The sequence below is a fragment of the Salminus brasiliensis genome, chromosome 21, assembly GCF_030463535.1.
Source record: "Salminus brasiliensis chromosome 21, fSalBra1.hap2, whole genome shotgun sequence".
NCBI classification, from domain to species: domain Eukaryota; kingdom Metazoa; phylum Chordata; class Actinopteri; order Characiformes; family Bryconidae; genus Salminus; species Salminus brasiliensis.
In genome coordinates, this window is record NC_132898.1 from 628,813 (window position 1) to 643,125 (window position 14,313).

The 14,313-nt window shown below is 44.8% G+C and overlaps 1 protein-coding gene across 1 annotated transcript in view; it reads left to right on the forward strand.

Annotated features, from left to right (window-relative positions):
• The first annotated feature begins 1,061 nt into the window (after positions 1 to 1,061).
• itga7 (integrin, alpha 7) overlaps positions 1,062 to 14,313 on the forward strand; it is a 33,998-nt gene continuing 20,746 nt past the window's right edge. The window contains exon 1 of the mRNA XM_072665670.1: positions 1,062 to 1,532. Coding sequence (XP_072521771.1) covers positions 1,318 to 1,532 — 215 coding nt within the window. The 5' untranslated portion in view covers positions 1,062 to 1,317. The remainder of the gene's footprint in view (positions 1,533 to 14,313) is intronic.

Here is a 14,313-nt window from a genome sequence, read left to right on the forward strand (position 1 = left end):
TTGAGGTTAATTCCACATCACTGAAAGCTGCAGCTGAACCCCTGCCAACATTCAACTCCCAAATCCCTACAAGCACTTTAACACCAGCAGCCCACTCCCAGCTCCTCTACCTCACGCTCCTCTACAGCTGAACTCTGGCCACGGGCTCACCCAGCCACATTTACTCAGGACTTAGCAGCGCCCCCTTCGCCCCAAATCACAGACCTTTAGTAGCTAAACCTTCGTCTCCTCCTTTCCTCCTTCTCCTTCTTCTTGTTCTTCCTCTTCTTATTCTCCTTCTTCTTCTTCTTCTCCTTCTCCTCCTCCTTCTTCTCCTCCTTCTCCTCCTCCTCCTCCTTCTTCTCCTCCTCTTTCTTCTTCCTGTGGATATTGATTACTTTCATTTTCAGATCTTTAGACAGTTGCTTCTATGAGCCCATTTAACATGTTAGCCCCACCCATTCAGTCTACAGCAGTTTAGCTCCACCCATTCAGTCTACAGCACATTGAACCTACAACAGCTTAGCCCCACCAGGAGTAGCCCGCAATGCTATCAGAATGATGTATGATGCAGGACAGGACAGGACAGGACAGGACAGGACAGGACAGGACAGGACAGGACAGGACAGGACAGGACAGGCTATTAGGTCTTGTTTTTCCAAAAGTCATGGTAGGGCGAGCATCACATGACCTACTCTCTCTACCCGTTAAGATTGAAGCTTTTGGGAAACAGAAAGCTCATCTGCATATCTGAGTGTTAGAGCTACAGGGTGTTTAACGGGAGGGGGAAGGAGAGGCTGGGATACAAATGGAACCCTATAACTTTAAAAGTGGTGCTCAGGGAGAACTGGAGTACTAGAGCCGTGTGGGTTATGTGTCTTTACCAGGTAGAACCTGCAGCTCTTATGTTCTGCACAGTGCTGTCCAAGTATCCCAACAACCCGGCCTGGTATTTGGCAGAGCTCCCCTGAGTGTTGGTGTCAGCTGAGAGAGAGAGAGAGAGAGAGAGAGAGAAGGGGGAGGAGCATTAAGCTATTCAAGGCACTTGTCCTCTGTGTGTGTGTCTCAGAATGAGGGAGAACACACAGGGGACGCCGCAGACTCTCTCACACACACACACACACACACACATACACTAAAGCACATTAGGCCGGCCGGTATCGGCTGTCAGCAGCAGTGCAGAGATAGAGCGGGAAAGACAGACAGACAGACAGACAGACAGACGGGGGAGGAGCGTGCTCTGGTTTATGTGCTGTATTAGTTCTGCAGGACACAGAGAGAACTGTGCCAGCACCAGGACCTTCAGTAGTGTGTGTGTGTGTGTGTGTGGACAGTGCTATGGATCACCAGCCCACATGCAGGAGTAGTGGGCCTCTGGCAGGGGGCCGCTGGGCAGGACTGACCGGGCTTCTGCTGCTGCTGGCCTTCTCTGCCCCAACCTCAGGCTTCAATCTGGACACCACAGACACCTTGAACAAGGAGGGAGAGTCCGGCAGCTTCTTCGGCTTCTCTCTCGCCCTCCACCAGCAGCTCTCACCACAACCGAAGAGCTGGTAAGTAAACACACACCACATATTATATTGCATTTCTGCTGCATGATTGTGTGTGTGTGTGTGTGTGTGTGTGTGTGTATGTGTGTGTATCTGTAGTGTACAGTCCATCACCACATACAGTAATTTAATCCACAGTAAAGTCAAGCACAGTAGAAAGGAAAACACTAGTAGATACGCCTGTCTGCCCGTCTGCCATCAGAGCCTTTATAGTTCAAAACTAATTCAACAATATATATATATATATATATATATATACATACAGTCTATAAATATAGTGTATACATACTGTATAATGGAAATGATTAACATGACAGAATATCAGAGCTAATTTGATATTATTTGATATCATTTATGCAGAAACCAAAGCAGAAGCAAAATTACATATATCTGTTTACCTACAGCAGTTTAGCTCCACCCATTCAGCCTACAGCAGTTTAGCTCCACCCATTCAGCCTACAGCAGTTTAGCTCCACTCATTCAGCCTATATAGCAGTCTAGCTCCACCCATTCAGCTTCCTTGATAGTTGCTGGCTGATTCTGGGGGTCTGTTAAGACACGCTTAGCTGTCCTAAATAAATGTGAGGGGCTCGGACCACCAGTTTTTTGCTTTTAACAAGAGTTTTTTCAAGATACGTGTATTTATCGTGTATTTTTTTGGGTGGAGGCTGTAGAGGTTGACTGTAAAACAGACATAAATACACTGATATTTACTGGAATCAGAAAAATACTGAAATAATCCTGGATGAATGGACACTAACAGAAGACGATGGTCTCGAGACGATGATGGACTTTACTGTGTGCATCTCAGAACAATATCATTAGTGTATGGTGGAGCGAGCATGACACAGCACACTCTTCAGGGCCACAGAGCCACTCATGGTCAGCCGTGGTCAGTCTGTGTTTAACACTGGTTACTGCTGGCTGGATCAGCTCTGAGGCGATACAGGGGTCTCTCAGAGTGATTGATCAGAGTGCGCTGGACGAAGACATTTCATTATGGTTATGCACTGTGTGTGTGTGTGTGAGAGAGAGAGAGAGAGAGAGGAGCAGGGCACTCCAATAGTAAGTGATTTAGTGTGTAAACTACGGGTGAGAGAGAGTGCTGTGCTGAATCAGCGGGAGGAGGGAGTGAGGGAGTGCTTTCATTACGTGACTGACGCAGATTTATGATGTGTGTGAGTGTGTGTTCTGATGAGAGTGTGTGTGTGTGTTCTGATGAGAGTGTGTGTGTGTGTTCTGATGAGAGTGTGTGTGTGTTCTGATGAGTGTGAGTGTGTGTTCTGATGAGAGTGTGTGTGTGTGTTCTGATGAGAGTGTGAGTGTGTGTTCTGATGAGAGTGTGTGTGTGTGTTCTGATGAGAGTGTGAGTGTGTGTTCTGATGAGAGTGTGTGTGTGTGTGTCCTGATGAGAGTGTGTGTGTGTGTGTCCTGATGAGAGTGTGTGTGTGTGTTCTGATGAGAGTGTGTGTGTGTGTTCTGATGAGTGTGAGTGTGTGTTCTGATGAGAGTGTGTGTGTGTGTGTTCTGATGAGAGTGTGTGTGTGTGTGTCCTGATGAGAGTGTGAGTGTGTGTATGTTCTGATGAGAGTGTGTGTGTGTGTTCTGATGAGAGTGTGAGTGTGTGTTCTGATGAGAGTGTGTGTGTGTGTTCTGATGAGAGTGTGTGTGTGTGTGTTCTGATGAGAGTGTGTGTGTGTGTGTCCTGATGAGAGTGTGTGAGTGTGTGTATGTTCTGATGAGAGTGTGTGAGTGTGTGTATGTTCTGATGAGAGTGTGTGAGTGTGTGTGTGTTCTGATGAGAGTGTGTGTGTGTGTGTGTTCTGTTATTTGAACACATTAATGCTGATCTAGAGTGCAGGTATGTCCTGGGTTCGGTCAGTATCAGTGCTCGGCCTTCAGTTTTGGGCCACAAACGTCAAAACTGGGTCAAACAGGAGGACAAATCCCAGCACATCACTTCAACTGGTTCCCAAACCAGCCTCAGAAAAGTGGAAAATACTGGTACAGAGAAAAGGCCTTCGAGCTGCAGTGTTTTTGGTAACAGCTCTATGCCCCTCCCACTTTAGGTTTAAACTGGCCTCTATGAGGTCATATTAGTGTAGAATCCTGTAGTATTACTCTACCACCTCCGCCCACATGCTGCTCCACCTTCAGATCAAGCTTCTGCAGCTCTCACACTGTCCAGAAATGCACGTGTACAGCTGTCCATCAGGGTGAAGTTCTCTTATCACTGATCATGAGTGCTCTATAAGCCCAGCAGTCGAGCCTGTAATCTAAAAGAGTTTTTCTCACAAATTGTGTGTGTGTAAGTGTGTGTGTGTGTGTCACTGAGCTGAAATTATTGATTAGTATTAGTGTTCCTGGAATCCTGCAGCCTTGTCCTCATCATCAATAAAAGATGATGTCAGAATCAGCCCACCCCTCTCAGCATCATCATCACCATCGTCATCCTCCCTGATCAGTCAGTGTGTGTGTGTGCGTGTGTGTGTGTATGTGTGTGTGTTACAGTAAAGTTATATTTAATGATAAACACTCAGACTCAACTGCTCTGACTGTTCACACCCCATAATGATCTCTCTCTCTCTCTCTCTCTCTCTCTCTCTCTCTCTCTGTCCATTCCCAGTTTACTCTTATGTGTGTGTGTGTGTGTGTGTGTGTGTGTGTGTGTGTGTGTCTATAGTAGGACATGGCTTTAGTCACCCCTCAGAGCAGTGGTCTCTCTGTATGGGGTGGTTTAAGGTGATGTTCAGGTGCTTCAAGGTGCATTATGGTGGTTTAAGGTGGTTTAGGTGGTGTCATGTGATTTTAAGGTGGTGTAAGGTGATTGAAGGTGGTGTAAGGTGATTTAAGGGGATGTAATGTGATTTAAGGTGGTGTGCGATGGTTGAAGGCAGTGTAAGGTGATTTAAGGTGGTGTAATGTGATTTAAAGGGGTTTAAGGTGGTGTAAAGTGCTTTAAGGTGGTGTATGGTGATTTAAGGTGGAGTAAGGTAATTTAAGGTGGTGTAATGTGATTTAAAGGGGTTTAAGGTGGTGTATGGTGATTTAAGGTGGTATAAGGTAATTTAAGGTGGTGTAAGGTGTGTAATCCATGAATGACCACTGACGACTCACCCAAAGCCCAGTTCAGATTTAGTGTGTCTCTGGCTGATTATTAAATAATTAATACAGTGATGTCACTGTTGCTGTGGTGTCCCATCTGGGTGTAAAAGGATCTGCCTGTTACTGAACCGAGTGGAGACGCTCTGATTGGCTCTGAGCATTTGTCTCCCAAAGAGGAGTCTAAACTTGACGAACAGCGCTGTCATCCAACATCTCACTCTGACTCACGGCGTGGTGAGGACGAGATTTGTTAGGCAGAAGTGACTCATGTTATGAGCAACTCTTGAGGGGACCTCCGGTGGAGAGCGTCTGATTGGGTGTTGAGGTCACATTAACAGTAACTGCTCTGCTTCTGCAGATCTGATTTCAGCTTCTGCTTTAAAGAGCGAGAGCTTTTAAAAAACAGCGTAACCCGAGTCCTGATTCACTCAGACTCAGGGCAGACTCCTCAGCCCCGGCCTTCACGCTGAGATCTCCGTTCCGCTCTGATTTCTGTTTCTTCTTGATGTTCAGGTAGAGGTATGTAGCCCGAAGCTTGGCCGAGGTCACCGGATCTGCCTGACTCACTTATCCTCAGCTCTTCTTTATGAAAGCGCCGGGGTGCAGAAGCTCATGGCTCCGGCGTTCTGTCCTCTGGATTTAATGTAGGAAAGAGACCCACAGGAATGTGACTCGGATATTTAGAGCTGCTAACAGGTTCATTTCCAGCCTGAAGAGACCAAAGATAAACCCTGAACCCATCACTCAGTCTGTAGGAGAGTCAGGAGCAAACTACATGGGTATTTCCTGCAGTTATAGAGGTTCCAATAGATAATGCTTTTGGTCATCTTCTCCATTGTCTACCTATTGTCCCACCAATCAGAATTCACTCCTTTATTATTTGAATCTTGAGATCCATTTAGAAGCAGATTAACTTCAGTAGATGTGATGGTGGGTCAGGAGTGTACTGGGGATGTGATGGTGGGTCAGTCAGGAGTGTACTGTAGATGTGATGGTGGGTCAGGAGTGTACTGTAGATGTGATGGTGGGTCAGTCAGGAGTGTACTGTAGATGTGATGGTGGGTCAGGAGTGTACTGTAGATGTGATGGTGGTCAGGAGTGTACTGTAGATGTGATGGTGGGTCAGGAGTGTACTGTAGATGTGATGGTGGGTCAGGAGTGTACTGTAGATGTGATGGTGGTCAGGAGTGTACTGTAGATGTGATGGTGGGTCAGGAGTGTACTGTAGATGTGATGGTGGGTCAGGAGTGTACTGTAGATGTGATGGTGGTTCAGGAGTGTACTGTAGATGTGATGGTGGGTCAGGAGTGTACTGTAGATGTGATGGTGGGTCAGTCAGGAGTGTACTGTAGATGTGATGGTGGGTCAGGAGTGTACTGTAGATGTGATGGAGGGTCAGGAGTGTACTGTAGATGTGATGGTGGGTCAGGAGTGTACTGTAGATGTGATGGTGGTCAGGAGTGTACTGTAGATGTGATGGTGGGTCAGGAGTGTACTGTAGATGTGATGGTGGGTCAGTCAGGAGTGTACTGTAGATGTGATGGCGGTCAGGAGTGTACTGTAGATGTGATGGTGGGTCAGGAGTGTACTGTAGATGTGATGGTGGGTCAGTCAGGAGTGTACTGTAGATGTGATGGCGGTCAGGAGTGTACTGTAGATGTGATGGTGGGTCAGGAGTGTACTGTAGATGTGATGGTGGGTCAGTCAGGAGTGTACTGTAGATGTGATGGCGGTCAGGAGTGTACTGTAGATGTGATGGTGGGTCAGGAGTGTACTGTAGATGTGATGGTGGGTATGTTCAGACTGACTGTGGTCCAGTATTATTAAATGTGTCTTGGAGATGGGTGTCACTTTTAGAACAGCATTTTTGAAGCATCTGAGATTCCTGCAGATATCACACACACACACACACACACACACACACACACACTTGTTTTAATGATGAGTGAGAGTGAGAGAGGTGGTTAGAAATAGAAATAGTGTTGCTCTGAAGGTGAGGGCGGGGCTTAGGAGCAGCAGGAGAACATTGATTTAAGCTATACAGTAGGGGGCTATAGAACACAGCAGTGTGTGTGTGTGTGTGTGTGTGTGTGTGTGTGTGTTTGGTCTATTTATACTGATATAAGAGCTGCTGTCCTGTAAAGCTGTGTGTGAAAGGGAGGTGACGTTCCAGAAATGCTGAGGTTATCTTGGGGAAGTGCTGCTTCCAGCTCTAGATCCTCCTCAGCTCTGTTTAAGGTTCTGTTCACTGAGAGGTCTGATCAATATCCCACCAGTCAGTGTCAGGAGGTGGAGCACCTAATGAGCTAAAGACATTTGCATAAATTAGATTTAATAAATTGGCTTTAAGAAATGCTCATAAAATCTAGCTGCTACAAACAAACCAGCATACTGTAGCAACACCCTAGCAGCCACAAGTAATACCATAGCAACTACATTCAGTTGTATAGCAAAAATATACTGTAGCAGCACTTAGCAGCCAAATGTTCAATCAACACTTAACAACAGCCACATAAAGTACCATAGCAACCACCTAACAAAACACTAGCAAGTACATGAAATACCATAGCAACCACCTAACAAAACACTAGCAAGTACATGAAATACCATAGCAACATCCTAACAAAACACTAGCAAGTACATGAAATACCATAGCAACCAACTAACAAAACACTAACAATTACATGAAATACCATAGCAACCAACTAACAAAACACTAACATGTACATGGAATACCATAGCAACCACCTAACAAAACACTAACAAGTACATGGAATACCATAGCAACCACCTAACAAAACACTAACAAGTACATGGAATACCATAACAACAACACTCTAGAAACCTCATCCAATTGCATAGCAAAACTCTATTGAAGGAACACCTTGGCAGCCACATACAGTACCAAAGCAACCACCGGTAACATCGTTTTCAGTGTTCAGGTAATCAAAGACATGCTGTTGTGTACCTGTGTGGATGCTATGGTATTTTAGGTGGCTGCTGTGGATGCTGTTGCTGGTAGGGTGTTGTTTGGTGGTTGCTATGGTATCCCAGGTAGTTAGAGTGAAAATGCTAACTTTTAAACTGTATGAAGCTTCATTTCTAATTTCAGAGAACAGCAGAACACACAGAGAACCCCCCCCAGCTCCATCCCCACCAGCTGCTCTATAGCTGCTCCGCCAACAACAATTTGATATGCCACTCATCCTCTGCATCAAAACATGCACAAGTATTTGCATCGGTTTAATTGGATTAAAGACTGGACTGGGAATGTCATGCAGAACAGCTACAGCTATTAATATTAATATTAATATTATTATTTTCATTATTATTATTATTATATCTAACAGGGTCTGTGTGGAAGGTTTGAATGCACTGTACTTTTATCCAGGAGACGTGTGGAATGTGTGTGTGTGCTGCTGTTTGAATAGAGACCCCGTGTGGCTCCCTCTCTCTCTCTCTCTCTCTCTCTCTCTCACACACACACACACACACACACACACACATTTCACACACACACACACACACACACACACACTCATTTGCATGAAAATGACACAACATAAAATCTCCTTTTGAAAACCAACTTAAAAGCTGACAATGACCTGGCCCCCCACTTCCCTCCTTTGCCCCCCCACTCCCCCCAGACCAATTCATTACCGACTCTCCCTCTCTGTGTGCACTCTCTCACTCTCTCACTCACTCTCTCTCTCACTCGGATTCTGGAGTGGGTAGTTGCAGGCCGGCACATCAGCAACATGTTCAGATCTTTTAGAGAACGTTACTTTATCAGACTCTCAGATTGGATTGCACCAGCTGTTGCCCCAACTGTTATTATAGTTGTTTAGGTGATGTTATAGCTGGTGTTATAGCTGGTGTTATAGCTGGTGATTTAGTTGGTGTTATAGCTGGTGTTATAGCTGGTGTTATAGCTGGTGTTATAGTTGGTGTTATAGCTGGTGTTATAGCTGGTGGTATAGTTGATGTTATAGCTGGTGTTATAGCTGGTGTTATAGCTTGTGTTATAGCTTGTGTTATAGTTGGTGTTATAGTTGGTGTTATAGCTGGTGTTATAGCTTGTGTTATAGTTGGTGTTATAGCTTGTGTTATAGTTGGTGTTATAGCTGGTGTTATAGCTGGTGTTATAGCTGGTGTTATAGCTTGTGTTATAGTTGGTGTTATAGCTGGTGTTATAGTTGATGTTATAGCTGATGTTATAGCTGGTGTTATAGCTGGTGTTATAGCTTGTGTTATAGTTGGTGTTATAGCTGGTGTTATAGCTGGTGTTATAGTTGTTTCAATTATGGATATAATTGTCAGTTCTAACAATTATACAATTATAACCCCTGGCTGCTATCAGTGTGTTATCAGTGTGTTTCCTGATCTTTTACTACACATAGAGAAACTGTTGTTATCAATTACACACACACACACACACACACACACACACACACACAGAGATCAGCATGGAAACTGGTGGTGTATTCCTTTAAATAAAGCCCCGGTGGGAGCAGGAGGAGGGCTCTCATTGATGTGTGGTGGTGGGGGGGTCAGGCACTACATGCACTCTACACAAACACACACACACACACACACACACACACTGCACCACTGCAGCTCTCATTTAAATTCTCCTCACTCGTCTTGAACTGCAGTGTTCAGTATATCAGTGTTCATATTTTTACAGTGATAAATAAAAGCTGTACACACACACACACACACACACACATTCTCATCTATAACTAATTTTATTTTAATTGGCAGTTTATTCTCAGAAGTATTTGATGTGAAAATGCAAAAAAAAAAACATAAAAGACTGAAACATGTAACGATGTTTCAGTATAAGGTAAATAACCTTAATATAATATATAATAATATTTTATACCAATCTACAATTTCATATTATCAGCAGTGTACAGCTCATAATAACACAGGTCCCCCCTTGGTGGAGAACGCTACTCAGATCAGAAAGTGGTTTTATTATTATTTGTTATGTATTTTTATTCTGGGTGGAGGTTTTGTTCTCCTAGTGTTTATCCTGTTGCTCTGCTCTGATAGGCTGAGAATCTTCCCCTCAGCGTTACCGTCCATACCTGGACAGGCACCCAGCTCAAGGATGACACAGAGGGGCCCTTGAGAGAGCAGGAGAGTGTCATTAGGACAGTCCAGCTGTCAGTAAGGAGTCTATATTGACTGTATCTGAAGGATCAGTGCAGTGTCCAGGTTTGACGTACCAAGAAATAATGAACAGCATTGCACCAAATTCTGAACCCTGGCCTCTGAGAGTTTGTTGTGATGCCACTTGGCAGTTGTAACACCCCAGCAACCCTCCCGCATTTCAGAGCGCTTGCTAAAAGGATGTTAAGGCTGTTGAGCTGCATAGCAGGACAATGTGGTCAACTTCAGCACCACCCTGGATGCCCACCTCCATCTTTCAATAGATCTCAGCTTCGGGTTTGATTTGAAATGTGGAGAAGAGTGGGCTGGATGGAAGCGTGATGCACCATCTAACAAGCAATGAAAGCTTAGACCACACCAGTCAGCCCTGGAGCTGTGGGGCTGCTGTGGGGGTACGTGTGGGGAACTGGGGGGACTGTTGCTCTAAGCTGAGTGTGGGCAGTGAGAGAGTTTAGTGGATGACGATCTTTTCTGAAATGTGTGGCAGCAGCTGTCTCTGTCTCTCAGCCTCCTCTCATTCTTCACTCTTTATTCACACACCTACTCTCTCTCTCTGTCTCTCTCTCTCTCTCTCTCTCTCCCTCTCTGTGTATCTCAGCTGTTGTTTCCTTGTCAGTAAAAGCAGAACAGAGGTTGGTTGTGGTGTTGGGAGTGGGTGGGTGGGTGTATTTACTCACTGCAGACTGATGAAGAAGTGCTAATGTTAAGACTGTTCACACATGGTCTAATTCAGCCAATCAGCAGCCTAGAATTTGACTCTTTAGGTATTGAATGGGGGTTAATTATAATACACAGCAGTAATGTGGAAATTTGGTACCCAGCTCTAAAAAAACACTGAGAATTTGACTTTTTGATTTAAGATCCAATGTTTATCTGGTCCATGTGTCCCTGTCGTTTCCCTGAGGTTCTCATGTGGTTCCCTCATGGTTTCCTTAAGGATCCTTCATAATTCTCCTGAGGATCCTAGATGTTTCCCCTGCAGTTGCCCCATGGTTCCTCTGTTGATCCCCCCATAATAACTGGTTGTGGGAAATTACGTTTTTCCATTAATAAATAAAATAATTATTTAAACACTGTTGTTTTTTGTGTAAACTCAGATTGACGGATGTTAAAATTAGTTTGGAGAACCACAAAAATGCAAAAACTGATTAAAAAGTAAAAAGATTAAAGGAGGATGTAATTACTCTGCACTATCTGTGAGATCTGCTCAGTTCCTCTGCCTGACAGATTGATGCTCCTCTCAGAGGCCTGTCTTGTGACACTGAGCTGATCTGCACAAACAAGGACCCCCGTAACCCCCCTCCCCATATCCGTTGTCGCCCCGGCCTACAGAAGCAGGAGAGCAGCGGTGTGAAACGGTATCAGTGCAGATTGAGCTGATAAAGGTCATTACTGAACTGGACATTTCTGGAAGGAGCGAGTGGGCTGGGGTGCACGGGCTAAAGAGAGGAGATGAGGCAGAGGGGGGAGGGGAGAGTGACAAAAACAGTGTGTGTGGCGGGGTGGGGGGCTGCAGGGGGCTGCGGTGGGGGTTGACCTTGCAGGCTGAGTGTGAATCAACTAAATGAAAACGAGGCAGAAACACACACGTTCCTATCATGTTCCTCAAAGGAGCAGAGTCGCCCGGACCCTTCGCTCACTGCTGCTCGTCTCCCTGCTTTAGAAAAAGTTTGTGCACCTGGCATAGACTGGCTTCTGGAGATCTCTACGTTCCTGCAGACTGTCGCTCCACCCCTAATCGCCCTCACCTGATCATCTGACTAGTGCTTGATTAGCTGAATAGGGTTGGTGACCTCCCCTGTACGCATATCTGCACATTTAGACAACTTTTATTAATAAGTACATCAAAAACATCAAACACAAACCATTAAATATGAAGAAATTTATTAGTATTTTCCAATCTGTTACATTTTATTGTGTATTAAATATTTAGAATTTGACCAGGGGTGCAAAAACATTTGCACAAGGCTGTATCTGATTTATAAAACTGGGTGGTAATGGTGCCATGTCATGTAAAATGTGTGTGGTCTTTTTAATGCTTTGTCCAATGACCAACACTCAGCCGGTTTAAAGTCAAAATGGGCTCAAAATCACAGAATCAGAACCACAGGTTCTAAAAAGAAGAAGCAGAAGCTCTGTTTTGTAAAATACAGCAACAAATAAACAACATAACATATAAATATTTGCTTAACAAACTAAAATTGGATCAAAAGTAACAAGAACTTCCATCTACTTTTACAGAACAAAATAGAAAGTGAAAGTAGGCAGCTGAAAGCTTCTGGTGTAAAACACTGGATAATGAATTGTATATTATTTTCTGAAGGCAGTGAAGATCTTCTCAGCTGCAGCTGTGATGATGTTCACCGTGATGCTCAATCCAAACAGATCTGAAAAATCTGAGAAATTAGGTACGTCAGTTGTGTGTGGTGACAAACACACCTGTCCTCGCCTGTGCGACCAAACATGCTTGAGAGTGTTCTAGAAAAGTCTATTACATCCATTCCAGCTTCTTACCAGGATGTTTCCTCTCAGGTTCCTCCATGTGGAGTGTTCTTGCAGAGCGGTGTGGTGTTATGAATCACTAATGCTTGTTTATGAAGGTTGAGAGCGTGTTACTGCACCGATATTTTACATCACGGTAAACCTGCCGGTGTGCTTTCTGAATCTGACCCTAAACCCACCACACACCTCAACACCTGCCTGCACACACACACACACCCAGAGTGAGCTGTCGCTCTAGAGTTAAATCAGGGTTCCTCAGCCGAGGAGCAGAACCTGTCTGTCTGTGTGAGCACTGAGTCAGAGCTGAAACAACACAGCCTAAACAGCAGCTGCTGGACGGGTCAGGGGGAGCAGGACCCTGCAGAGAGACGCTGGGCCTGAGCACACTCAGTGTGACCACAGCAGCAGAGAATGACCACAGATAATAGGCTGTTTCTCGGGCACCCGGTAGACAGTACGAACTGTGCACCCTAGATAGATTACTCAGTTCTCAGATTACTGGGTTCATCAACTTAGAATTTAAAAATTGCTGCCTGATATTGTGTAGCTCCCCCTCAGCTTACCAAAACTGCTCTGACTTCTGAAAGTGTGCTGTGGAATCTGGCACCAAGATGTTAGCAGCAGATCTGTTCAGTCCTGTAAATCCAATGAGCCTGGAGTGCCCATGACCCTGCCGGCCATTCACCAGATACCCTTCCTTGGGGCACTATTGGTAGGTTCTGACCACTGTATCCTGGAAACACCACACAAGAGCTGCCTGATGTTTTGGAGATGTTTGGAGATTGGAGTCAATTAGAAGTCACTTTGGACCTCTTTGGACCACTAATCTGAGCTCACTGTAGAGAAGAGTTCTTTTTAATTATTATTATAATAACAATTTTTATTATTATTAATATTATTATTGTTATTTGCTCTCATACAGCCTGAAACGCTTCATCTGTGAGTTTATGATTAGGGCAGGAGTTCCAGGCAGGGCAGGAATGCAGGTTCAAGTGATGATAGATAACCCCCACCCCTAAACCACCTCCCCCACCCACCCCGTCACACTTTAGACAGTTATTTATCACACAGTAATAATAGACAGGGGTTAGACTGGCAGGCGTGTGACTGAGGAACTCCACCTCCGTCTACTCCACACCACACCACACCACCAGGACCAGCGGCGTGACGTTAACTTAAACTCAGGCTCAGAGTCCAACTGTGTAACCTGATATCCAGAAGTTCTGAATCACACAAAAGGCAAACAGGGACAGGTGCTTCCGCTCCCACTGCTCCTGGACCTCTGACGGACTGTCCAGCAGCAGCTTCGTCATAAACCACACACACACACACACACACACACACATTTTGTCACACTGCAACTTTACCTCTATTTTATTTGGTTCCCTCCTCAAGTCTACACAGACTGTGTCGTAACCAGAATGTTGCCCAACGGTGGGTTTTTAAAATAGCCCTCCTGGACCAGCTGTTCCAAATAAGGACGGGAGCAGCGCCACCTCCCAAAAATACCAGCAGTCGCGCCATAATGTAAAAATACCCCTTTTCCCCCTGTGCTCGGCTCTGCACTGGGAAGAATGGGAGGCAAAGCACACAGAACACTCAGAACATGTTCTTTAGGGTTCTTTAGTATAGCAGAAGATGACAGTTTAAAGAACCATTGGAAAGCTCATTTGTTGTTCTGTGTTATGGAAAGCCTCTTTTTCGGTGGATCCATATAGCACCAAAAGGGTTCCACCAATGTTGAGATGTCAAAGATCCACTTTTCTAAACGCCACTCTTAAAACAGGGTTCCTCAAGGTTTCCTTAACTGAAGGCAATGGTTCTATGAGGAGCACAACCACTCAAAGAACCATATGGTAGTTTCAATGGTTTTGCCTGGTTAAATTATTCTGCTCTATAATGGAAATGACCTGTAGATGGTTATACTTTTTTAAATGGTTCTATGTAGAACTGAAATGTTTTTAATATTCAATATAAGATCCCTGTTTCCCACATGACA